Below are 12,721 nucleotides of genomic sequence, written 5' to 3'. Positions count from 1 at the left end.
TGAAGGCCCAAGGACAACTCTCCCAAGTATAATGCTTAAATGTGTCATCAATTATTTAATGATTTCAATATCTACTCAATACTTTCAATGTTTATTTATTTCAACATATATTTAATTCAATATTAATTTAATAATTTCCGTTTGTATTTATCTATTTCAGTATTTTTGTTAAATTCTTCCAGTATCTATTTAATTAATTTTAATATTTATTCGTTTCAATGTTTTAATAGTCGCACAATTCATGACACATTTAATTATTAAATTCTGTTTTCATGTACTTATTTCGATCTTCATTCAGTTATTTTAATATCTGTTTAATTATTTCAATTTCTAGTTTTAATACGTATTTAAATATGTATTTAATTAATAAATAAATACAATAATAATTTTAAAAAATCTGCCACATGAAATTCTACCACATAGGCATTGATATCAAATTGAAATGATAACCCAAGTTATGATTTATGTAATTTGCAAATTCTGTATCATGATGTGTAGCAAGTTTTAGTGGTTTTATTCTACACTCTCCATCCATTTTCTATGGCCTCGTTTGGGTGTCAGGTGAACTGGAGTATAGACCAATTGACTTTGGACGAGAGACGGGTACACCCGGGACTGGTCGCCTGCCAATTTCAGGGCACATGTAGTCAAACAACCATTTCCACTCACATTCATTCTCTGTGCTGCCACTATTCTTGTGTAACTTGTTTAATAGTTTGTCAAATATTTTATGCAGAAATAAATTACTATCTGAGGTTTTTCTTTCGATGGCTATTTCAATGACCTATATTTAAATGTTTATTTTTGCACATATCATAATGGTAAAAGGCCAAAAGTGGTCTTATTGAAGGTGATTTGTGGAAGTTTCTCTTTGAGTCAAGAAGGTGACAATAAAAGTTGCAACACAAGATTTATTCAGAAGAGCAAGAGATGCCAAACACTGTCAAGATTTAAAAAAAATAAATAAATAATAATAATAATTTTAAAAAAAAATCACCATTCCAATGAAAGTAGCACGTGTGGCAACGCATGAGCTCAACACGCAGCCGAAAAGATGAAAAGAACTCATGCCATGTACTAAGAAAAGTCACCAGATGCTTCCAAGTGACAAAAGGAACAACAAAAAAAGGAGCGATGCATTTTAAAAAAACTCTTTGAACGCACTCCTGCAAAAGAAAATTAGCATTTCACAAATATTCATATGCATTTCTTCATGGTCAGTAGTTTGTACATGTGATCAACATCTAGTCTAGCGTCTGTCTTTGAATTGTGCTTTCATCTCCTCCTGGGATTAATTTGAAGAACTTCTTGCCGCCTAAAGAAGTCAACACAGGCTGGAGCTCGTCAGCAGGAAGCTGAAGGCCACGATGCCGTGACGTCACTCAGTCAAGCTTTCGCATCCCAATAAGGGGGGGAACATGTTCTTTTTCCAGTTTGCTGCTTTGTGTCCTCTTCAATGCTGATTATCAGACCCTCGAGAATGACAAGCCGTGTGAGCTTTAATTAGATTTTCTTGAGCCACCTTAAGGTCCATGTACGCACACTCTTTGTCCTCACCAGTAAGACAATTCAGCGCACTAGCAGAATGACTGTGTCTTACTCTTAAAGTTTTTTTCCACAACCGTATGACTTGATATGATGATTTTTACACACTAGGGCGACTAGTAGTTGTCCTACTAGAAGCTTTGCTGAAACAATTTCAAAAAGTGAAACGATAAAAAAAAAGAAAAAAAAAATGCCCAATGTAAGTAGAGCAAAGGAACCTCAACCAGCTGTTAGGAATTAGAAGCGACACGGAATTATACAACATTTCTGCTCGACAAGTACATTTATCACTGCTTTTTGATTTTCAATTGATTGTATACCCCCCCCACCCCCCCCAAAAAAAAATCTAATTTAAATCTAGAGTAGTCCCAATCCAATTACGTGGTCGGAAATCAGGGCTGATCAAGTAATTATCACCTGTTCAGTATCGGGTAGAGAAGATCAGATTTTTTTAATTTTTTGAAGGTCATAAAGCCACAAAATAATCTTGAGGTACAAAGATATTGCCAAATAAAGCAGCAATAGCTTAGTTTTACTTTACTTGAATAAATCTAATTCAATAAAAACAAAGACACTTTAGACAATTTGGATGTCATTTCTTTTTTCTTCTTCTCAATGCATTGGCGAGGTATTGGACCGGACTCGAGATCGGCAGATACTCAAAACCGAATGACCAAAAAAAAAAAAAAAAAAAAAAAAAAAAAAGTGATTGGGACATCCCTACATCAAACTCATAAATTTAAATTTTGGTGCTACTAGTAGGTTCCAGGAGGCTACTAGCGCATGACATATGCCAACGAGTTGGACCTAGTAGGTTACTGGTAAGGTTTAATTGCATACTAATGGCACCAGTTGTAGAGAAAACCTTACTAGTAAGACAGTCGTTTTACAAGTGCGTTGTATTGTCTTACTAGTGAGGACAAAGAGCACACTAGTGCATGGACCTTAAACTGGATATGAAACTCTTGCTCAAATGGCTTTCCATTCCCTAGTAGGCCATAATCCATATTTCACAAGCTCCCACTGAAAGTTGGCAGCAGTAACCGCAAGTTCATAGTTTCATTATTCAACACTGAAGAAACAGGATTCATCTTTTAACATTCAAATAATTCCAACAATGTTCTCGGAAGTGCTCGGGACACCTGCGAAATAATGTAATAATGCAAAATACACACAAAAGGATATTAAAAATGAGGTGCTGATTGTTATAAAAGGGTACATTTGCTGTCTTTGTGCACTTGCTTTCATTTGAAAAATGTTAAGGGGTCTTTTGTTGATTTCTTGGTGAAAAATAATACTTATTGGGTTGTTTTCAATGCAAACAAGGTGAACAAAAGCTGTATTGGAGCTTCACTCCCTAGTATCCACTATATAGTGTACACGGTACAGAAAAATAATCTTCCGTGGTATTGTTTGATTTTTGGCACGAGACAAATGCATGAGTTGTGGCGCGAAAATCTCTCAAGTAGAAGTCGAGCAACAAGTACATCACAACACGCATGGACATAAAGTGCTTTGTTTGTATTTACTTTGTAAGATACCGTCAGCTTAAAAAAAATGTTTTTATAATTTATTGATTTCTTTAATATTTAATCATGGAAGGTCCACCAGCTGACGTTGTAATTATGCGACAACAATGACGTCGTTGAAGGCGCCCGAGTAGCATTCTAAAACTATTTTTTAATTTCGCTGATGGGTTGACTATATTGTCCACGATATAAAAATCCCTATATAGTGATTAGGGAGTATGCTATTAACCGTTAAACTATATCGCTCACTGGAGTATGCAAAAATGAGTATATAGTGATTAGGGAGTAGGGAATGGCGAATGACTCCGAACGCAGGATTCGGAATCATTCATCATTCCCTACTCCCTAATCACTACAGAGGGATCTTTACTGGTCGCAAAAAAGTCCATTATATAAAAAACACTATACAGTGGTGCTTTGAGATGCGGTTTTCGTTCTGTGGCCACGCTTGTAACGCAGAAACATGCATCTTAAATCATCTTTCCCCACTCAAATGTATGGAAATGCCATTAATCGCTTCCAGCCTCCCCAAAATGTCCTACAAAAATAAATAAATCGCATTTTTTTTCATAGTTTGGCCGGGGGTGCGATTTATACTCCGGAGCGATTGATATGTGGAATTATTAACACATTATTATACAATGTCACGTTATTTTCACACTGACAACCGCAAGAGGGCGTTCTAGGCCTGTGTATGTGTACCTGCTACTGCTGTACCTCTGAAAATGGCTAATTTCAACATTAGCGGTAATTTATAAAAACAACTGAGAAGGACTGAAATCCTATTCAGCAGATTACAAGCTGCAAGTAGTGAAATGTGCCGCCGAAAAAGGTCATCTAGCAGCATGAAGAAAGTTTGGAGTGAGCGAGAAACTTGAGTCAGGGACTGTCTCTGTTCTGTTTTTATTTTAAATTGCCTTTCAAGATGAAATGTTTGTTCTTGGTGTTGGATTTTATCGAATAAATTTCCCCCCAAAAATGCGATTTATACTCCGGTGCGACTTATATATGTTCTTTATTATACATTTTTTGGCTGGTGCAATTTATACTCCGGAACGATTTATAGTCCGGAAAATACGGTATTTATGTTTCTCATAAGGAAAGGAGCACTCTATAATATCATACTTTATAAAAAAAAAAAAAAAAAAACATATAGTCACAGCATTATTAAATAGAAACTGTAAAGAATTAAACAATTTATGCATCATGATCGATTCATTGCGTCTCCCTGCGCAACTGGGCCACCGAGGGGCAGTATAATACAGTTCTGCAGACAAACGAAGAAGACTTTCACCTAAACTGTAAATGACTCAGTAAACCGCAATAATGTTAGCCATTTTTTTGCAGAGGACAACAACTATATGTCTGTGAATAGGCATGCGCCGGTTACTGGTTTCAAGGTATACCCCACTTTTAAAAAGTCACACTTTCAAAACCGCTCTTTTGTTTTTACATTTACCAATAAATCTCCGGAGCACATTCAATGAAAAATTATTATTTATCAAAACATTTCAAAATAATACAGTTTAGAGCTGCATTGAAATACTGTTACCGTGGAATTTTTTTGCTCACAGTTATCATACCGTCAGAGTCTGATAGGAGCCTATGCCTACTTGTATTGTTATAATGTCTGTCTACATGTGTTGCTGCACCGTTTGTGTTCAAATATCCATTGCTTCGAGCATTATATCACCGCGACTATCAATGCTATTCCTTAGCCCGTCTATGGCGTTTTACATTAAACGAACAGAAGGCAAAGGTGTGTGGTTTTAAATACACAAGGTGTATTTGGCTTTGTTTTACGTTTAGTTTTGAACTTCAACTGGGAGTGGTATTCTTTTTTGACGAGTCGTTCATTATCTGCCAAATTGCCGCTTGTTGTAAAGTGAGTTCAATAGAGTTCATTGTCACCACACAGCACCCGTATCTCGAATTTTTGCCCTTAAGTCGGAGGGAAAAAAAAATCAGCCCAACGACGCCTCTAGTCTGGAAAAAAATCTTAATGTCGGGGCACCACTGTATAGTGATTCACGATGAGGGAATGAATAGCCAATGTGTGTGTTTTGCCTCCACATATCAATCTCCGAATGCCCAAGTCAGCACTGTACACTTTTTAAAAACGTATTTTTTTGCTCATTGTGTTCCGATGAGCCCCAGTAAAGTGCATGCATGTCAGAAAAAAAGTCTGCTGAGAGGACGACCAGTGCAAATGTACAATGAGGTGTGTGTGTGTGTGTGTGACCCTGTAAGTCCAGCCAGCCGCCCGCCTGCCATCTACACGCAGACACACACACGGTAAGCAAAACATCAAAACATGAAAACAAAGTGTGTTCACCTTCAACGTGATTGTAGTAAAAGTGGATACAAAACCAGTAAAAACATCAATCGGTGATCAATGATCGTTGATTTTATAAGAAATTGCATATACCCAAACTTTTTTTTTTTTTTAAATATAGATTGCATCTGAATAAATCATGCCAATATTGCTGTCCTACCAGCTCATCCACGTGGCTTATTAACCAATCAAACAATCAATCAATCAATCAATGGCAGATTGTCTCCTACACTGTTTGAACTATTCTCTCTTGTTTTGATTGCTCTTCACGTTGACCATCAATCAATCAATCAATAAATAGATAAATACATTAGCAGCTATACGTCACATTTTATCAGGTCGTATGAAAATGTACAAAAGTTGGATGTTTGACCCAAACAAAGTGAGGTGATTTAAAAAAAAAATAAAAACAATCTAAAGTGGTGATGGTGTAAATGTGACAGCGGAGCGACGGTAGGTTACAGCAGCAGCAAAAAAACAAAACAAAATAATAACAACCTTTGTTTGTTTGTGGTGGTGTTGGCATTATCGGCGGAGCTACACTTGGATGCCCTGCACGGCCTGTCGGATGTTCTCCAGCAGCGCCTTGTTCTCCGGGCTTGTGTACTGGTCCTGGTGGGTGTACATGTCCGTCAGAGTGTTCACGTACGTGTCAAGGTTCTGCTCGTTCATCGGCTCCTGGCGGCAGAGGAGAAACACGGAATCAGTGATTCCCAACACAGACCAACAAGTGTGCTGTGAGAAAGGACCCAATTTCACTTTATTGCTTGCTACAAACAATGTAGCTTTGTTCGTCCATCTATGCCAGCGACATATCGTGAAAGCTAGAACAATTAAATGCTCTTCCACTAGACGGCAGAAGGTACATAATGAACCTGTGTAATCGACATGATGAGATGAACTCCGTAATCTTTATCTTCTACTCAAAAGCAGTGGTGATCGCAAATCCAAAGCGATGCAACGGCGCCATCTTCAGCAATCTGTTAGCCATTACAGTGGTTTACAAACTTAATATTCACATACAAGCTGGGTGAGACCCTTTTTCCATGGCTACTCATTGAAAAACATACTTGACAAATGAAGACATCTGTATACGGTTGTAATCCAATAAATCCAGACTGACTAATCCCGATTTTTCAGTTTTCAGTATTGTTACCATGTGCGGCAGCTGGATGTTGGCCAGGCTGTTGATGAGCGACTGGCTGAGGTTGGCCAGCTCATGCAGCAGTGAGTCGTTCTGTTGCTCGATCACCTTGTTCTCCTCCTCCATCGACCTCAGGCTGCTCTCCATCGTGGTGATCTAGCACAAGAAAATATTGGGACACAGCTCTCAATCAGTCAATCAATCCTTTTTGAAATTATTCATTTCCTCATTCCTTTAAAAAAAAAAAAATTCCTTTGTTTAACCGGGTAAGGCAACTGAGAAGAGGTTCTCGTTTACAATGCAGACCTGAGGGCAATTAAGGTTTCAATGTCTAGCCCAAGGACGATTTGACAGCAGTTGGAGCCGGGATTTGAACCGCTGACCCTTCGGTCCATGGACGACCCACTCTACCAACAGAGCCGCTTGATTGATCAATCAATCAATTAATCACTGAGGTTGGACCATACACTCAATTTTAATTACCAAACCATTTTTGCCAGAAGTGCCATCCATCCATCCATCCATCCATTTTCTGTATCGCTTATCCTCACTCGGGTTTCGGGCGTGCTGGAGTCTATCCCAGCTATCTTTGGGCGAGAGGCAGGGTACACCCTGAACTGGTCGCCAGCCAATTGCAGGGCACATATAAACAAACAACTATTCGCACTGACATCCACCCCTACAGGCAATTTAGAGTCTTCGGCTAACATACCATGCATGTTTTTGGGATGTGGGAGGAAACCGGAGTACCCGGAGAAAACCCAGGCAGGCACAGGGAGAACATGCAAACTACACACGGGAGGGGCTGGGATTAGAACCCCGGTCCACACAACTGTGAGGCAGATGTGCTAACCAGTCGTCCAACGTGCCGCCGCCAGAAGTGACATATAAATAAAATTAAATTCATTCGTTACTTACTAATAACGACATATTTGGGCACAGAAATGCAAAACTTTCCATCAAAACAAAAATATTTGTTCACAAAAAGGCTACTTTTGATCATGCCGTCAAAGCACAACTGTATTTGTTTAGGGAAGGGCTCAGTTTGGCCACAACAGCAATTCATTTTGCCCTAAGATGCTATATTTACAAAGTAGAAGTAAGCAAAGCAAAGCAAAGCAAAGCGAAGCAAATGTATTGATATAATGCATTTCATACACTATAGGCACATTGACTTACCTGTGTAAATGTGATTGAGTTACACAGGTAACTCAATGTGCTTTACATGATTAAAACCATTAAAAAACAGCTTATAAACATTTAAAACAAAGAGAAAAATATAAATACAATAAAACAGCATACAGTGCAAGAAAGATAATTTAAAAGTGCAAATGCTCTAAAAAGCGTGAGAAAAAAAGAAGAGTTTTTAATCTGGATTTAAAAATATTCACACTTGGGGCTGACGTCACTTCTGTTGGGAACTTATTCCATTTGTGTGCAGCATAACAGCTAAATGCTGCGTCACCATATTTGTATGTATAATAGTTATACAGTCAAACGAAGGAGAGTTTCCCAAGTACTGTAAGTGACCATGTAAGCTACAGTAATATTAGTCATTTTTTTTCAGAGGATAAAGAATATATGCCTGTGAGTATTGTCTGTCTACATGTGTTGCTCCACTGCTTGTGTTCAAAGCATTTTTATGTTGCTTATAGCACCGCGACTATCGATATGATTCGTTAGCTCATCTAAGGCCTGTTGTATTATATGTTAGCATTCAGCTAGCGGACCCTTGATTCGGGAGTGGCGTTAAACAGCTTTAATACCCTTTTTGAAGAATTGTTCACTATCTTTCAAACTCCATTGCCACCGTGCAGCGCTCGCCATCTCTCAAGTTTGCACTCGCAAGTCAAAGTAAAAAATCTTCCGAACGAAGGCTCGTATCTGGAAAAACTCGTATCTCAAGGCACCGCTGTATTTGACAATAAAAAGGTCACAGACTTTCACAGCCACACCCATCAAATGCTATATTTTGACACACAAAAAAGTGTATTCAGTCACAAAAGGCTATGTTAGAGCACAAAAATCAAAAAGGAATATTTGACCACTCTCATTCCCACAGATACACGACATCATCCTGTAGGATCCTATTATTATTTCAATACTTATGTCCTTAAGCCTGTCAATGAATAATAATTCATATTTTTGCTTGTCTTACTTGCGTCCTCAGTTTAATCATATCAGACTCCACTTGATTGTTGGACTCGTTGATGTCTTTTATTTCTTCGTCTAGCTGTTTGATTTCCTCGTCGTTTTCAATGCCTGAATCAGACCCAAAAAAAAAGACAAAAACACCACATTCTGTTCATTTTTTTTGTTTGTAATTGCATTTTGCTGCTTCCGTCTCACCTTTGCTGGCTCTCTGCTTGATTGTCAGCATCTCCACACCGCTCATCCTTGCCTTCTTCATGGCCGAGGTGGCCCGGGGACAACCGGAGAGACTGGAGCAAAACACAAGCGCATCATTCCTGCCGGCTGCCATGGTGACAAGATGCAAAGGCTCCACACTGGGATGGCTCACCTCCGGTGGGTCAGGAAGCTTCCGCTGACGTGGCCCGAGCCGTCGCAGCCCGGCGTGGGACATGTCATGCCGTCCGTCTTGCTGGACTTCCAGGCCAATTGAGCGCCGTTCACATAGCTGTCCTTCTGCCGTTTGGCCGCCAGGGGGCAGCCCGACGCGCTGCGGTGGGAGGCGTACTTCCCGGTAACGTGACCTTGGCCGTCACAGCCTGGCACCGGACACCTGAGATGGGGACACGCATGAAGACCTTTCACTCGGATTCAACAGCTCAAGAATACCGCGAACTAGACCACCAAAAACTCACTCAGTGGCACCGCTAGAAAATTAGAAAAATGATCCCCCGACACCAGTTTCAGTGCTCGACACCAAATTGGGTAAAACAATCTATCGTAACAGTACGCACGAAAAAGGTTTCAAGGACCCATGCCCCAAATTTAAGGGGAAGTTGGCCATTTTGGTTAGAACTAACCATTTCACACTTGGACGCACCCCCTGGAAAGTTTCGAGAAAATGAGCCCCCAACACCAGTTTCACCCATCGACACCAAATTGGGTGGACATGTCTATCGTAACAGTATGCACAAAAAACTCTTAAGGACATGTGTCCTAAATTTAGCGGGAAGTCAGCCATTTTATAGGCTTGAAGCAAACATTTCACGCTGAGATGCACCCCCTGAAAAGACTGAAAAAAGGAGCCCATGACGCCAGTTTCGCCTATCGTCACCAAATTGGGTGGGCATGTCTATCATAACAGGATGCACGAAAAAGTGTCAAGGACCCATGCTCCAAATGTAACAGGAAGTTGGCCATTTTGGTTTGAAGCAACCACTCCATATTCAAAGTTAGAGGAAAAACCCTGACACCAGTTTCACCGATCAACACCAAATTGGGTGGACATGTCTATGATGACAGTACGCATCAAAAGTCTCAAGGACCGATGGGCCAAATTGAACAGGAAGTGGGTCGGCCATTTTGGCTTGAAGCAGCCATTTTGGGCATGTACGACGGCTCATACTTTGACAAACTCCAATTAGGAAATTCACCCAAATGGGTATTGGAAGCAGGTGGGATTCGGTCCCCTGGAAAGTATTTTCGTATGTGTCTAATGAACCGGCATAATATATGAGTTTGTCTTTTTCAATGAAACTAATTAACTCACCGAACTTGTCAATCATTACAAATGATTACTAAAAATGCATAGATTGATTGGTTATGGTCAGACAGATAATCAGATAATATTCAAGAATTGATTCGTTCAGGTGTTCCATGATCGCGTTTGATTGAGAATTAAGAAATTGTTGTGAAGCTTACTTGATGGGCTCCTGCTCGTCTTTATCTTCTTTGCTGTGGAGGATTTTGATGCCGCTCTTTTTGGCTCGAGGACAACCGGACAGGCTGGAGAACGCAAGAACGTAACGTTGGCGAACCAACAAAGAAGTTAATGGTGCAACTTGCGTTACCTCCTGTGGGAGGCGTAGTTTCCCGTGATGTGGCCCGATCCGTCACAGCCGGGCGTGGGACACCTGACGGACACGACACTTGCTTATCAGGGACCGTAACTTGTCAGTCAGCAAAATAACTGTCTCGACTCGGTTGAATTTTAGTAGAATCCACTTGACTTGCTTTGATTTTGCTTGACTTGCTTGAAACTTGATGGTGAAAAAGTCACATAAGTGTTTTTTTTAATCTTCTTTCTATTTTTGATCTTAATAGTTTTAATGAATTTAATTGTAATCAAACTGAGATTATTTACCAATTATATGTAAAATTGTTTTGTTTTCTTATTTTTTTACTTTATTATTTATTAAATAAACCAATTATCTAATAAATACATTCTTTTTAAACTAAGTTTAAGCTTGTTTTCTTAGTATTTTTTATTTATTACATTAAAAAAAAAATATATATATATATATTTTGGGAAATAAATAAAGAAACCAATTATTTTTTAGAAAGTAAAATACTTTTAAAAAGTAGAAAGTAGGAGTAAAGCAATTATTTAATGACTAAAAGACTTTAGACACAGGAGTGTGAAAAAAGGTATCTTTGCCTTTTTCCACACTCTCAGCAGTAATGGTAAGTACAGCATCTGATTTTTTTTATTTGAATGTATTTTAGTTTCTTTATACGAAGTGTTAACCTTTCCTGCTACGGTCACCTGACCGCGGTCGGGAGACGCCTTCTCCAGTGCCGAGGTTGTCCCCCTGGGGGTTAACTCCCTTCTCTCGTTGCACAGCTGAGCTGGGTGCCGGCAACAATAGAGGCACGAAGCACCGATTTGCTGCTTTAATGGCTTTATTAGACATTCAACGTCAACGAGTCCTCCGCTAATCGCTACTCTTCCGCAGTCGCCGTCACTACACTTGGCACCGTACACACTCGCACGTGCACACCGTTTCGACTTACGCGGAAATTCGGGTTACGTCGCCAGCGCGGGAACGGAACCCGTTCGTAAATCGAGGACTTCCTGTATACAATTGGTTATTTGACTATTATTTTGATTTTATTATTTACAATAAATAAATTAACAAATGATTTAATAAAATAAAACAATGAATATACAGTATATGTAAAATTGTTTAGTTGTGTAGTTATTAGTTAGTTACTATTATTTTTTATTGCATTATTTACAATAACAATAAAAATGAAAATATTTCATGAGATAAGTGCCAGATATAAGAAAACTATATTAAAAAGCATAACAAAATGAACAAATACATTTCACTTTTCAGGACAATTTCCAAACTCACCTGAGCTCTTGCGTGCTGGAGGCCATCATTCCTCTCAGGTTCTTGTCCAGCTGGCAGCTGGACAGCCTGAATAAGATGACATAAGCGTCAACTCCCAACAACCACAAACAACTTCTCCTCCGCGTGGGAGTTTTCTTCTTACGTGAGGAGCTCCTTCTTGGCCTCCTTGCAGGGCGAGTACTTGTGGTGCTTGGGGCTGGGCGAACCGCTTAAATCCGCCGGGTAGTGCTGCTCGTCCAGCAGCTCGTGGAAGGCATCCAGCTCGTCGCCCTGGTGTAAGGACCACAAAGAAGACGACTACAACGCATCACTGCAGGAACTTCGGACGTGCAATGCAAACTATTCAAACAAACTCATGTAGACTTGAATTTGTCCATAACAGAAGAAGAGGGTTTGTATGTGTTGCTGGTCCGTGTGTGTTAAAGGAGCAGTTGTTTGAAGATTTAGAAGTATCGTAAAATTGTTGCTAATTTCATCAAGTTAGTGATCAAGTTAGCATTATTTTTCAATAACTCAAATTATTTGGAGGGGGTGGGGGGTGCATTAGTACAGTAACTCCAAAATGTAGTGACATTTTTATTTTTTCCCTTAAAATCTCACGAAAAAATGTCATTATCAGCCTGCTACACGTGACGTTTTGGAAAAATAAATGTGAAAATCATTCACGTGTACAACCCCAGATCCAATGAAGTTGGGACATTGTGTTTAGCATAAATAAAAACAGAATACAATGATTTGCAAATCATGTTCAACCTAGATTTAATTGAATACACTACAAAGACAAGATATTGAATTTTCAAACTGATCAACTTTATTGTTTTTAGCAAATAATCATTAACTTAGAATTTAATAGCTGCAACACGTTCCAAAAAAGCTGGGACAGGGTCATGTTTACCATTGT

General features: G+C 39.3%; 1 protein-coding gene across 1 annotated transcript in view; it reads right to left on the bottom strand.

Annotated features, from left to right (window-relative positions):
- Window positions 1-5,484: 5,484 nt before the first annotated feature.
- myt1la (myelin transcription factor 1-like, a) overlaps window positions 5,485-12,721 on the bottom strand; it is a 44,861-nt gene continuing 37,624 nt past the window's right edge. Inside the window, exons 15-23 of the mRNA XM_061704628.1 lie at window positions 11,963-12,090; window positions 11,821-11,886; window positions 10,534-10,596; window positions 10,385-10,468; window positions 9,075-9,296; window positions 8,903-8,994; window positions 8,712-8,815; window positions 6,566-6,709; window positions 5,485-6,087 (exon numbers count right to left, since the gene is read on the bottom strand). Coding sequence (XP_061560612.1) covers window positions 5,947-6,087; window positions 6,566-6,709; window positions 8,712-8,815; window positions 8,903-8,994; window positions 9,075-9,296; window positions 10,385-10,468; window positions 10,534-10,596; window positions 11,821-11,886; window positions 11,963-12,090 — 1,044 coding nt within the window. The 3' untranslated portion in view covers window positions 5,485-5,946. The remainder of the gene's footprint in view (window positions 6,088-6,565; window positions 6,710-8,711; window positions 8,816-8,902; window positions 8,995-9,074; window positions 9,297-10,384; window positions 10,469-10,533; window positions 10,597-11,820; window positions 11,887-11,962; window positions 12,091-12,721) is intronic.

This window comes from Phycodurus eques, chromosome 18, assembly GCF_024500275.1.
Source record: "Phycodurus eques isolate BA_2022a chromosome 18, UOR_Pequ_1.1, whole genome shotgun sequence".
NCBI lineage: Eukaryota > Metazoa > Chordata > Actinopteri > Syngnathiformes > Syngnathidae > Phycodurus > Phycodurus eques.
This window is presented reverse-complemented; position numbering and strand designations above follow the sequence as displayed.